The 14,705-nt window shown below is 44.0% G+C and overlaps 1 protein-coding gene across 1 annotated transcript; it reads right to left on the reverse strand.

The window, feature by feature from the left end:
* Positions 1–256: 256 nt before the first annotated feature.
* Positions 257–12,846, reverse strand: chmp4ba (charged multivesicular body protein 4Ba). Its single transcript, XM_080545550.1, has 5 exons — positions 12,523–12,846; positions 3,588–3,765; positions 3,278–3,392; positions 2,798–2,924; positions 257–826 (listed from the first exon to the last, which is right to left on the reverse strand). The coding sequence occupies exons 1-5, from the start codon at positions 12,704–12,706 to the stop codon at positions 765–767; spliced, it is 666 nt and encodes a 221-aa protein (XP_080401676.1). The 5' UTR covers positions 12,707–12,846; the 3' UTR covers positions 257–764.
* Positions 12,847–14,705: the final 1,859 nt, after the last annotated feature.

Genomic DNA, 14,705 nt, shown 5'->3' on the forward strand with positions numbered 1-14,705 from the left:
AAACCATCACCTAGATAAGCATTTCAAGGACACTGTGGAGTTTCCCTCCCAGGGTTTCCCCCCAATTGAAAACCAGAGTATCTTTGCCAAGGGCAACGTTCAAAGCCAAATAGCCCTAAAGATTATGAGGAATAGAATATGAGGAACCATATTATTCAAGCTGGATATAACGATTAATAAATATATTTTATAATCGGTATTTTATAAGTGCATATCTTGACTGATGGACTCAAATAAGACCAGCAGATGGTCATGTGAACACATGACTCCCAAGGTGTCATTAAGCCTCTGTAGGTCTGTAGGACTCTGTAGGTCTCTGTAGCTCTGTAGGTCTGTAGGACTCTGTAGGTCTCTGTAGCTCTGTAGGTCTGTAGGACTCTGTAGGTCTAGCAGATGGTCATGTGAACACATGACTCCCAAGGTGTCATTAAAGTTGTGCACAATAACAAAACATACAAAGGAGTGCAGCAATGTTTTACGGAAGAGAAGGAGTTGAGAAACATACAGAAAAGTACATTTTAATAATAAGCCTTTTCTGTTGGGCTGCTTCAGAGATGGGGCATTGGGTTTTATGAAGGTACAACATGCCATTGTCTCTTCAGGAGGCTGACAGGGAGCGAAAGGTTGTCGGATCGATGTTGTCTTTTTTCTCTCTCCATTTTTTTTCTCATAGATTTTCGAATTCCTCCCAAACACACACACACCACGCTAAACCATTTTAAAGATGTTATTTTCCACCTGTAGCAGGTACTGTGTAACAGCAGCTAGTTGGCAGCCCAGGCCTCCAGATCCTTCATATCATCCTCATCCTCCTCCTCCTTCTTGGCTGGAATAATGAACCACATTCATAGAAAGTATTAGTAATAATGAAGATGATCATAGACATTATCTGAATATAAATGAGCTAGCATTAATTGATCAAATTACACAACATTGTTGGGTGTTACTCTAGTCAGAGTTTTGATGTTAAAGGAACAGTTCACCGAAATTACTACATTTGTTGGATGGTTCCTTACTCACCAGCCTATCACCATATAAACAAAATAATGTTATACAATATTATTATTAGCCTATTAGGGAGTGCTATTCTAAAGCTATGCTAATGTTAATCAGTCAAATCAAGTTTTGGAGAGTGTAACATTTATTGAGGAGGCTACTAGAAATGTGTAACATTGCTAACATAGCTAGATTATTTACAGTGGTTAATGAGTCCTGAACAAGGGAAAGGTACTGGAGGAAACAAATGAATGTATCAGAAGTCAACCACAGCTCCAATCTATAGAGGGTTGACAATGTGATAAGAAAGGTGATTGATCTTTACTAATGAAATAATTATATAATTTCTCAGTATGGTTAGCTGCAGCATGCAGTGATGCAAGAGTGCAATTTTCTAGAATTTGGAATAAGAATGTTCCAAGCAGTATTATGTATACACCTTTGGAATGTGTAGAAAATGTCCTAATATGGAAATTAACAACCTACATTTTGGGTGGAAATCCCCTTTATGCTATGCAACCTAATTCATCAACACATAGGTTTGGGCGGTAATACTGTACACCACAGTATTTGAAAATAGCAATGGTGTCCGTTTCAATACCGTTATAAAAAAAAAATCTGCTGCGCAATGTGCAAATACCGTATTTTCCGGACTATAAGTCAGTGAAAAAATGTGTCATGAAGAGGAAAAAAACATATATAAGTCGCACTGGACTATAAGTCACATTTATTTAGAAATGTATTTCACAAAATCCAAGACCAAGAACAGACATTTAATCTGGAAAGGCAAGTTATTCAACTACACAATAGCACACAGAACAACAGGCTGAATAGGTGTCCGGTATGTTAACGTAACACATTAACAGTTATTCAGCTACACAATAGCATAAAGAACATACCTGGGAGGCTGAATAGGCTAAATGAACATAACAAGCCAGCGAGTCCAACAAGCAAGTTACCAGTAAGCAAGTTCACCAAGCTCCCGTTAATGTTTCAGATAATTTCTTGCTACAGGAGCAGCATATAGTTGTCACAAGCCCAGAGCGCCCTCTCGTGGCTGTAGACGGTAATGTTTACTCCTTGGTTCATGTCAGTCAGTATGAAATTATATATATTTTGATATATAAGTCACACCTGACTATAAGTCACAGGACCAGACAAACTATGAAAAAAAAGTGCGACTTAGTCCGGAAAATACGGTATATATAATAAAAACCTTGTTTTTGTTTGTCCAGCACCACTGTCTGTGTGGTTGAAGACACTATGAATGTGATGACAGAACTTTTTGTAAACAATATAATTTGTCAAATAAATAATATGTCGAAAACTATTTAGAAGCATAATCGCGTGTCACATGACCGCTTCTCCTCAGAAGGTCACGCGATTCACAGCCCTCGTCGTTCTGGGTTTTGTACTCAGGTGAGTGTTGGTGGTGTTTCCCATACATAGACCAGACTGTCCCATACATAGACCAGACTGTCCCATACATAGTGTCATTATGAACCAAAAGTATGTTTAGCGCTGTTTTGTTTTTTTGCACATTTTTCAGCGCTGCTCGTGGAAAGTGTTCCAGCAGGTTCGCGGAAAGGGCAAGGTGTGCAATTTGCATGCCACATTTCATACATGAATGCATTACAATGCACTTCACAAATTATTTAAAATGAAGGAAGATACTAAACAATTCTGGGAGTTAACCAAAGCAATACAATGTAAAAGAAGAAGAAAAAAAAAGATAGCGCTCTGAGCTCTTGACCTAGTATCTCTCAGCAGCTAAATGTGATAACCATGACATATCCATTACCTGGTCGTGCAGGTAAGGATGTAGTGGGAACGTTTGGCAGCGGTACATTCTCTGAGCCGCCTATTTCCAGCAGGTTTTTGTCTAGCTCCTCTTGTTCCAGCTCTTCCAATTCTGCCATGAGTTCATCCTAGACACAAACAAAAAATCAGGCGGCAGAGAGGGTTAGGGACAAGGACATGGCCATTTTAATTTAATTAATTTAATTTTGCCATTTAGCAGACGCTTTTATCCAAAGCGACTTACAATTACGAATTACAGGGACATTCCCCCTGGAGTAACTGAGGGCTAAGTGCCTTACCCAAGGGCACACTAGTAGTGGTGTGGTTTCAGGCGGGATTTGAACTCACAACCTTCCGATCACAAGTCCAACTCACTATCCACTAGACCACCACTACCCCACACATTTTACAAACAACAGCTACATTGTATTGAAATGTGATTCAGTATGGGACCCATTCTTGCAGCTCCACTTTAACTTACTTCATCAAAGTCTTCTCCGAAGCCGACAGGTTTGGAAATAGCGTCTGAGATTTCCTGCGCCACCTCCTGCTGCTCTGTGATGTCTTGCATTAAGTCGTCAACTTTGTCGATGTCCCTGTGGGCAGAAACAACAAGACAATTCTATTAAAGAATCATACTGTTCTGGAAGCCTGTCTCGCAGCTATTTCCTGTTATGATTATAACTTACAGTTATGGCTAAAAGAAGGTTATTTGGCATAAAATATGTCAAAAAGGCTTTTCAAAATGTTTAGCTCATTTCATTGAGAGTTTTGGAAGTAGAGATCCTTACATGTTTTCATGGGCAGCTTTCATAGCCTTGGCAGCGAAACCCATGTTCTTCAGCACTTCGGTGTTGGTGTTGGCATTCTCTAGAGCCTCCCTCTGGAACTCGATGGTGGACAGCGTGCCGTCGATTTGCGCCAACTGCTGCTCATAGCGCTTCTTCCGTTTCAAGGCCTGCAGAGCAGCTGGATGTAGAGGAAGACAACAAGTGGGATTGTGACTAGGAATCATAAATGCACCAGTCAATCCTCAAACACACCGCCAATGTCTACCTCAGCAGCGCGTGTGCATTGCGTGTGTGCGTTGAGAGTGTGAGTGAGAGAGAGTCTGGTTTAAACATGTTTTGACTTGTCATAGACAGTTTAAGTACCCTACTACTACATAATTGTCGGCTGTCTGTCAGCCCTTGACACTTTGTTATCGTGAATGAAATTCAAAGGGATGTAGGATAATTCTACCGCAATATTCCACAAGATTGTAGCTGTTTTCCTCTTATGCAAGTTAATGTTTGACAAAATGTTTTAAATATTGTTGTACAGTCTTATCAGTGGTTGAGAACTTGATTCATAAGAGGAGGGGACATGTGGACTTTACATCATAGGACAAAGGCCTCAATGGGGCAGGACAAGTTGCTGTGGTGACTATTTTTATGACACCTGAATGAATACACAACCAATCACAACCAATGGGCTAGAACAAACGCAGCTTACGTTGGCTCTCTATGACTGGAGCTGCTTACTCCTTGATTAGGGTATGGGTGAGGAACACAAAAGAAAAACTTGTTTGTTCAGATTTTTCACTTTTGGAGCAGAGTTGCTTACTTAGCGTAGAGCCTTGCTACAAGCGATGGTATCATCCCCTTACAGTGACACCAGGCCTGATAGTGACTAGGGGTGGGACGATTAGAACATTTCATGTCACGATTATCGGACAAAAGAATGCCAATAAAACACACTGTAATCACTTTAACTTAGATTTTGTTGTATTTTTATGATATTTTAAGTCAGTAATCAAAATTCAGATTCTAGTGGCACATATCTCAGGCCATAATCCGGGTCCTTAAGGAAGAGCAATCGAGCGCTGATTGACCTAACTCCTTTTTGGCCAATCAGCACCTTTCATTAACGTACCCAAGGAAGTTTAAAGAACGCACTCCCAGTGTTGCCAACTTGGCGACTTTGCAGAGCCCCGTGGCGATTTAATTAGTCAAAAATGTAATTTTAATTTTAATGTGTCAAGCATAATGGCAATAAACGTTATCTGAATCTGAATAGCGACCAGCGATAAATCTAACTTCCTTTTCTGGTCATTTGGGGAATTACTGTAAAGCATCTAACATATCCCGTATTCCACGGTTCACGTTACAACCGAGCTCAGGAGAGACGAGTAGGGATACAGTCTATGGCGAGCGAGGGTTGCCGTCTCCTCTCTCCCTCAACACTCACTCCCGTGGCCAGTCTGATAGCAGCCGCGGGGAGCGTACCGTTGTTCCCCGGGTCCTCGCGGGGGGTTCGGGCAAAGTTCGGGAAATAACGCACGGTTGTCATGTGTTTATACAGCATGGATGTTACGTGCCTAATGCCTTTGATGCGCACACTTGCTACTTGCCGCTTTCATAATTTTATTTAGCCTATATAGCACAAGTCATGCATTGCATGTAACCTCAAGTGCTGAACAGTATTAGGTAAACCACAATATATTTGCTAAAGCTTAGGGGCGACCGTGCCTTTTGCAGCCATAGACTGTCACTGCCTTTTAATAACAAGGTAGGCAAATGACAGTATCCCGTCTAAAGTTTTTCACCAGCCATGGTGAGTAGTAGGCTAGCATACGTTACCTAGTGACTAACTGACAAAGCTGACTTGACAGTAACGTTACCCATGCAGGCTGAACAATAGCGCGAGACAAGTTCTGTGAAGATATTCGCACGCGGCTCATGTGAGGAATCGCAATTATATTCCAGTAACAGTCGCTAACTTGACTGCAAAAATAATGTAGCCTACTCATGCAGGCTGAAAAGTAGCGCCAGACATTTGTTTGAGTTCTGTGAGGATATTCACACGCAGGCTCGTGTGAGGAATCGCGATTACATTACAGTTTATTCTAGGGATGCACCGAAATGAAAATTCTTGGCCGAGGCCGAAGCCGAATTTAAGGAAACACTTGGCCGAATACCGAATACCGAATGTGTATCGGCAGTTTTTAATTTGATCATTGCATAAACTAAATACATTTTGCTTTTTATTCATGCTTCTCAAAGAAAGAAATTGAGATTGAAAAAAAAGAACTTTTATATATAACTTATTATAACTAATTATCGTGGGATTTAATCTCTACTGCTTTCCAGGGTTCAAGTTAATGATATTCATGATTTGTCTCTACATAGGCTTCAGAAAGTATTTAGACCCCTTCACTTTTTTCACATTTTTGAATAGATTTGCCATCAATCCACACACAGTACCCCATAATCTAAGTAAAAACGTTTTTTAATGTTTGCAAATGTATTAAAATGTAAATACAGAAATACCTCATGTACATAAGTATTCAGACCCTTTGTCACTCTTAAAATTAGGTCAAATGCTAAATGTCTTCAACAAGTCATTCAACAAGTTGAATTGAGTCCACCTGAGTGTAAGGATAATAGTTCATGTTATTTCAGAATGAATATCTTTTGTTTTTATAGTCTCTGGTTTGCATAGAAACCACCGCATGATACAGCTGCATGTCATAAACTCGTGTAGAACAGCTGGGAGTCTGAATATGTTTTCAACAAGGCAACAACTCTGCTTCTTCCGCTACGACTGCTAAGCTAACTAGCTAGATGAGTGTAAGGTTGCGTTCGTAAAGTCGCTCTGAGAGCGCTGGAGCGCACACTGGGCCCGACGTCATAGAGAAACCGAGTCATTTGATTGGACGAGAGGCATTCCACGAGTGCTGATCGGATTTCCTGAGTGAATTTACGAACGCAGCCAGTTTTGAAAGCGCGTCGCCTCGCGCCGCGCGCCTGTTGAGAGTTATATTTAATTGTATTGCGTCATCAAAACACGGCCACTATTCGGTGGTAATACATTCGGTGTTTTCACACATTCGGCCGAATACCGAATGTGCTTTATTTTGCGATATTCGGCCGAATACATTCGGTGGCCGAATGTTCGGTGCATCCCTAGTTTATTCATAAGATACGATTATGACGATTATTTAAATAATTAAAATTCTCCACGATTAAGTTATTGCGGGTGTTTTTATCACGATTAACGATAAAAACGGTAATCGTCCCATCCCTAATAGTGACACCAGGCTGATCATCCCCTGATAGTGACACCAGGCTGATAGTGACACCAGGTCTTACAGTGACACCAGGCCTTACAGTGACACCAGGCTGACAGTGACACCAGGCTGATAGTGACACCAGGCTGAAAGTGACACCAGGCTGATAGTGACACCAGGCCTTACAGTGACACCAGGCCTTACAGTGACACCAGGCCTTACAGTGACACCAGGCTGATAGTGACATCAGGCTGATAGTGACACCAGGCCTTACAGTGACACCAGGCTGATAGTGACACCAGGCTGACAGTGACACCAGGCTGATAGTGACACCAGGCTGATAGTGACACCAGGCTGATAGTGACACCAGGCTGATAGTGACACCAGGCCTTACAGTGACACCAGGCTGACAGTGACACCAGGCTGATAGTGACACCAGGCTGACAGTGACACCAGGCTGATAGTGACACCAGGCTGATAGTGACACCAGGCTGATAGTGACACCAGGCTGATAGTGACACCAGGCCTTACAGTGACACCAGGCCTTACAGTGACACCAGGCTGACAGTGACACCAGGCTGATAGTGACACCAGGCTGATAGTGACACCAGGCTGATAGTGACACCAGGCTGATAGTGACACCAGGCTGACAGTGACACCAGGCTGATAGTGACACCAGGCTGACAGTGACACCAGGCTGATAGTGACACCAGGCTGATAGTGACACCAGGCCTTACAGTGACACCAGGCTGATAGTGACACCAGGCTGATAGTGACACCAGGCTGACAGTGACACCAGGTCTTACAGTGACACCAGGCCTTACAGTGACACCAGGCCTTACAGTGACACCAGGCCTTACAGTGACACCAGGCTGACAGTGACACCAGGCTGATAGTGACACCAGGTCTTACAGTGACACCAGGCCTTACAGTGACACCAGGCCTTACAGTGACACCAGGCTGACAGTGACACCAGGCCTTACAGTGACACCAGGCTGATAGTGACACCAGGCTGACAGTGACACCAGGCCTTACAGTGACACCAGGCCTTACCGTGACACCAGGCTGATAGTGACAAGAGGCCTTACAGTGACACCAGGCTGACAGTGACACCAGGCTGATAGTGACACCAGGCTGATAGTGACACCAGGTCTTACAGTGACACCAGGCCTTACAGTGACACCAGGCCTTACAGTGACACCAGGCTGACAGTGACACCAGGCCTTACAGTGACACCAGGCTGACAGTGACACCAGGCTGACAGTGACACCAGGCTGATAGTGACACCAGGCTGATAGTGACACCAGGCTGATAGTGACACCAGGCTGATAGTGACACCAGGCTGATAGTGACACCAGGCTAGGGCTGCACGATTAATCGATTTTAAATCGAAATCGCGATTTGAAATGATGCGATTAGCTAATCGCAAAGCCTGCGATTTGCCTGCGATTTTTTTTTTTTTTTTTTTAAACCTTTATTTTACCAGGAAGTCACATTGAGATTAAAACCTCTTTTGGAAATTTGATCAGCACTCATGGAATGCCTCTTGTCCAATCAAATTACTTGGTCTCTTTATGACTTTGAACCCGGCGCTCTCAGAGCGAATTTACGAACGCAGGCATAGGTTGTGTCACGACAGTCAGTCCAATTATTATGAGACTTTGGGCTAACGTAACGGAGACAATTAGACACCACTTGGCTTACTGGACGTATGATAAACGTTAGTATGTTATAATTGCGACAGGTAAGTGTACAATTTCACTACTGTACCAGCCAAGTGCATGTCGGTGCTGTTAGTCCAGCCTTAAACTTAGCTTAGCTAACTTGTAGTCTTCGAGACGGTAGCTTAGCTTAGCTACTCATGCTAACCCGGCGTTAAAGTACAGACACAGAGTTGACAGTCTCAGCAACCTGCGGGTTGGTGTTTATATAGTATAGCAGGCTTATGGATACATGGAAGTTAACTGTTCTGTTGTCAAACATGAATGTGTCCTGTATGCATAACCTCATACCATTCGTTCATACCAGCCGGCTTTAAAGACGCAGAGGTTAGCCTAGCCTAGCCTTGGGCTGAAGTATGTCACAGATTTCTAAGTCAAGGTGACGTGTGTCTGTGCTCCATAGTCAGAGACCACCATTCTATCATTCATCAGTTCGACTGTTGACCGAGTCATCTAGATGTGGTCCTTTCAGTTATAGTCACAGTGTATCCCCAAATGATAATTTTAATAGCTGGATCATCTTAGAAAGTAGCCATGAAAAAAAATGAAGGGGGATTGGGGCTACCAAACTTCGAATGGTATTATTGGTCCTTTGTGCTGCGTCCTCTCTCCACATGGTTTGATCCGGCTGCTCGTGTTTCTTGGCGCCCCTTAGAGGAAAACATTGTCCATCCTCATAGGTTACAAGATGTAATATACTGTAACATTTCTATTAAACAGTCCAAATTGAAATTCGGCTCCATCATCACTGAATTAATCTCAGTTTGGCGATGCGCAGAAAAGCTCTGCAAAATCTCAACCAAATGGTACCTCCATTCGCCTATATTTAAAAATTCAATTCTCCAGTTGGGAGGCCGTCCAATCTCATTTCCCCAGTGGAGTGACAAGGGAGTTCACACATTCTCAGATTTATTTGGGGCTGAGGGTCTCCGCTCATTCCAAGACATTCAGAGAAACTTTAATTTACCGGGTACGTCCTTTTTTTTCTACCTTCAATTACGTACAGCTATGCGCACATACGGGGTACCCTGGAATAGCTCATTAGACATACATCCATTTCACATAGCATTCACCAGACCCAGGGGTCAGGTCTCAGCTCTTTACTCCATCCTGGTTAAGGCTTCTTTAAAACCATTACACATTGACAGAGTGTGGAAAGATACTTTATCACACAATAACTTAAATTGGCAATTAATTTGGCAAAACATATCCCTTTCCTCCAGAAATCCCAACCACCAGGTTATCCATTTCAATTTTACTCATAGGACATACTTCACTCCATATCTGCTACATAAAATAAAGACCATACCTTCACCTAACTGTACTCTTTGCACCCGAAATACAGTTGGCACCTTTTTTCATATGGTATGGGAATGCCCGGGAGTGGCTGATTTCTGGAGGACAGTTTGTGATGCATTGTCCCTGATCCTGTCCAAACACATTCCACACTCACCATTAGTCCTATTGTTAAATGACAGTTCAAACCTGGATCTAAACATCAAACAAAGACGCATCTGGCTGGCCGGCCTTACAGCAGCCAAAAGGCTTATAGCTTGCAGGTGGAAGTCACCCCATTTCTTGACTACGCAGAGATGGATATTAGACTTCATTGACATAGCCAGCATGGAACACTGGATAGCCAACAGGCATCATGCAATTTCGGACAATGTCTCATGCTGGGACCAAACTATAACCATCCTCAAGACACTATTATAGGCTAATCGATTTGCTCCTTCCAAAGGGTCCTGTAGGGGGGGCGGGGGGCTGTGATTGGGTGGGGGGTGGTGGGCGGGGGGGTTGTGATTGGGCGGGTGGGTGGGAGGTATCTGGCGGGAGGGACATTTGTGGGAGGAGGGGTAGGTGGGGAATTATTGGGGTAAAGGGAGATTGGGAAGGGAAGGGGAGGGGGGGGGGGTTGAAAGGTTTATGCGCATTTTGTATTTGTACTGGTAAACCGTATTTGTGTTATTCTATTTTCTCCTTTGTTTATTTGTATGTTACCACTCCCCTTGTTTTACTCCCTGAAATAATAATAAAAATTGATCACAAAAAAAAAAAGAAAGTAGCCACCTGTCTAGATGAGATATACAATTCATATCTTTTAAGTTCTCATCCTTGCATTAGAATTAGAGCAGTTAATAGTTTGATGGTATCATGTGGTAATGCTCTCTGAAAATAGGTGATAGACAGATTCATCCAATCACCTGCCAAGTATTTTTTTAAAGTACCTGCCCTTTTCCAAACAGCTTCCAATTAAGCTTTCCTAGATGGTTGTGTGAAACAAACCACCTGAGTCAGGTTAGTAATGCTCCATCACATGTTTTAATCTGAAGCTTGATTTTAAAGCAACCCAACTTTAAAGCAACCCAATGTAAGTTTAGTTCTTTCACTCGTAGCTCGGGCTGTGGGGGTGCTAGAGGAGGGAGCCTCTAAGTCCCCTGAAGACGTACAAACAAACTGCACGTTGATACGACCTTCCTAGCCGGAGATATGGCCACACTTTACAAAAACTCCCTTTTTTTTTTTTTTTTTTTTTTTGCTATTTAAAAAATAAATAATCGCAAATTAATCGCAATCGCGATATCTGTCCAAATAATCGCAATTCGATTTTTTCCCCAAATCGTGCAGCCCTACACCAGGCTGATAGTGACACCAAGCTGACAGTGACACCAGGCCTTACAGTGACACCAGGCTGATAGTGACACCAGGCTGACAGTGACACCAGGCCTTACAGTGACACCAGGCCTTACCGTGACACCAGGCTGATAGTGACAAGAGGCCTTACAGTGACACCAGGCCTTACCGTGACACCAGGCTGATAGTGACAAGAGGCCTTACAGTGACACAAGGCTGATAGTGACACCAGGCCTTACAGTGACACCAGGCCTTACAGTGACACCAGGCTGATAGTGACAAGAGGCCTTACAGTGACACCAGGCTGATAGTGACAAGAGGCCTTACAGTGACACCAGGCCTTACAGTGACACCAGGCCTTACCGTGACACCAGGCTGATAGTGACAAGAGGCCTTACAGTGACACCAGGCCTTACAGTGACACCAGGCTGATAGTGACACCAGGTCTTACAGTGACACCAGGCTGACAGTGACACCAGGCCTTACAGTGACACCAGGCCTTACAGTGACACCAGGCTGATAGTGACACCAGGCTGATAGTGACACCAGGCCTTACAGTGACACCAGGCTGATAGTGACACCAGGCTGATAGTGACACCAGGTCTTACAGTGACATCAGGCCTTACAGTGACACCTATCTGATCTATCTAACCTATCTGATCTAACCTATCTGATCTAACCTATCTAACCTAACCTATCTGATCTAACCTATCTAATCTATCTAACCTATCTGATCTAACCTATCTAACCTATCTGATCTAACCTATCTGATCTATCTAACCTATCTGATCTAACTTATCTGATCTATCTGATCTAACCTATCTGATCTATCTAACCTATCTGATCTAACCTATCTGATCTAACCTATCTAACCTATCTGATCTATCTAACCTATCTGATCTATCTAACCTATCTGATCTATCTGATCTATCTGATCTGACCTATCTGATCTAACCTATCTAACCTATCTGATCTATCTAACCTATTTAACCTATCTGATCTAACCTATCTAACCTATCTAACCTATCTGACCTATCTAACCTATCTAACCTATCTAACCTATCTGATCTAACCTATCTAACCTATCTAACCTATCTAACCTATCTGATCTATCTAACCTATCTAACCTATCTCACCTATCTAACCTATGCTATGATGGCCTTCTGGCCTAGCTAACGTCATGTTAGCTTCGACTCGCAGGTTAGCATGCAACACCATCAACTTCCTTCTTCCTGTTTGCTAACGTTCCGAACACAAGCAGACATTCCTGACTCAGGGTTAAGGTTCCTGACCCAGGGTTAGGGTTATTAAAGGTCTCACCTCGTTTGTTTTTCGTGCCGTTCTTCTTGGCAACGATCAGCTCCTGGTCGATCTTCTTCTCCAGGAACTCCTGTTTCTTAGTCAACATCTCCTCCGTGTCCCGGAGCCTCTGGATGGCCTCCTGCGGGCTGGCCCCCTTCCCCGCCTTCCCCCCGGTCCCGAACAACTTCACAAACAGAGACATGTCTGCGCTCAATAACAGCGGTACCTGGTGATATCAACTCTATAGTGTTTTAAATAAATAAATGTTGAAAAACCCGATTGTCTTCTGCTTCTCTCGCTGCCTCGTCAGAGGGTTAGGTAACTAGAACCGAGTCTAGCGACCGAAGCTGCTCCTGTGTTGTTGATGATTTCTGCTTCCGCTTTCCAACCAGGCCCCGTGACGTCAGCACGTCATGAGAACATGAGTCACGCGATGGCGTAATGAAATACGAGCTGTCAATCAATCAATCAAACGTTATTTTTAAAGCACAAGTCATGCATTGACAGCTGTTGTGATGTCCTACGAAACATTAATTTCATTTAACAATACACAATTGTAGAAAAACCAAATGGTATTCGCCCAAAAGAGCACTCCCTTTCTAGAAATAAATACCTTCAACGGGTAGGGAGGAACGCTCACACTTTGGGTATATATTTGTATATTTACTTGTTTAAATCTTATAGTAATTCTTATATTTCATCTTTTCAGTTTGTAAATCGTCTTTGAGTGTCTAGAAAAGTGCTATATAAGTCTAATGTATTATTATTTATTATTATTATATTATTTTTGTTATTTTGTTAAAGCACTTTGAGCTGCAACGTTTGCAGGAAAAGTGCTATACAAATAAAGGTTATTATAAACGTTATAATAATAATAATAATAATAATAATGTATGATGATGATGATGATTATTATTATTATTATATGTCCGTTTCTGATTTATGGGCCGGCTTTTACTCGTTTTTACTAAATAAAAACCCAAAAAGTATCTCCTCCTCCCTCTCCTGCCAAATGCCCCTCTCCTCCTCTCTCTCCTGCTAAATGCCCCTCTCCTCCTCCCTCTCCTGCTAAATACCCCTCTCCTCCTCTCTCTCCTGCTAAATGCCCCTCTCCTCCTCCCTCTCCTGCTAAATGCCCCTCTCCTCCTCTCTCTCCTGCTAAATACCCCTCTCCTCCTCTCTCTCCTGCTAAATGCCCCTCTCCTCCTCCCTCTCCTGCTAAATACCCCTCTCCTCCTCCCTCTCCTGCTAAATGCCCCTCTCCTCCTCTCTCTCCTGCTAAATGCCCCTCTCCTCCTCCCTCTCCTGCTAAATGCCCCTCTCCTCCTCCCTCTCCTACTAAATGCCCCTCTCCTCCTCCCTCTCCTGCTAAATGCCCCTCTCCTCCTCCCTCTCCTGCCAAATACCCCATCTCCTCCTCCCTCTCCTGCCAAATGCCCCATCTCCTCCTCCCTCTCCTGCCAAATGCCCCTCTCCTCCTCCCTCTCCTGCCAAATACCCCTCTCCTCCTCCCTCTCCTGCCAAATACCCCTCTCCTCCTCCCTCTCCTGCCAAATGCCCCATCTCCTCCTCCCTCTCCTGCTAAATGCCCCTCTCCTCCACTCTCTCCTGCTAAATGCCCCTCTCCTCCTCCCTCTCCTGCTAAATGCCCCTCTCCTCCTCCCTCTCCTACTAAATGCCCCTCTCCTCCTCCCTCTCCTGCTAAATGCCCCTCTCCTCCTCTCTCTCCTGCTAAATGCCCCTCTCCTCCTCCCTCTCCTGCTAAATACCCCTCTCCTCCTCTCTCTCCTGCTAAATGCCCCTCTCCTCCTCCCTCTCCTGCTAAATACCCCTCTCCTCCTCTCTCTCCTGCTAAATGCCCCTCTCCTCCTCCCTCTCCTGCTAAATACCCCTCTCCTCCTCCCTCTCCTGCTAAATGCCCCTCTCCTCCTCTCTCTCCTGCTAAATGCCCCTCTCCTCCTCCCTCTCCTGCTAAATGCCCCTCTCCTCCTCCCTCTCCTACTAAATGCCCCTCTCCTCCTCCCTCTCCTGCTAAATGCCCCTCTCCTCCTCCCTCTCCTGCCAAATACCCCATCTCCTCCTCCCTCTCCTGCCAAATGCCCCATCTCCTCCTCCCTCTCCTGCCAAATGCCCCTCTCCTCCTCCCTCTCCTGCCAAATACCCCTCTCCTCCTCCCTCTCCTGCCAAATACCCCTCTCCTC

The sequence above is a fragment of the Nansenia antarctica genome (genome assembly GCF_963989245.1).
Source record: "Nansenia antarctica genome assembly, chromosome: 15".
Taxonomy (NCBI): domain Eukaryota; kingdom Metazoa; phylum Chordata; class Actinopteri; order Argentiniformes; family Microstomatidae; genus Nansenia; species Nansenia antarctica.

Bases quoted from the DNA above. Each gene is read 5' to 3' on its own strand.
- chmp4ba (XM_080545550.1), bottom strand. From the start codon at position 12,706: ATGTCTCTGTTTGTGAAGTTGTTCGGGACCGGGGGGAAGGCGGGGAAG. The intron at 3,766-12,522 runs GTGAGACCTTTA...CTCTACATCCAG, and splicing joins CGGCACGAAAAACAAACGAG to CTGCTCTGCAGGCCTTGAAA. The intron at 2,925-3,277 runs GTAAGTTAAAGT...GTTTGTGTCTAG, and splicing joins TCGGAGAAGACTTTGATGAA to GATGAACTCATGGCAGAATT.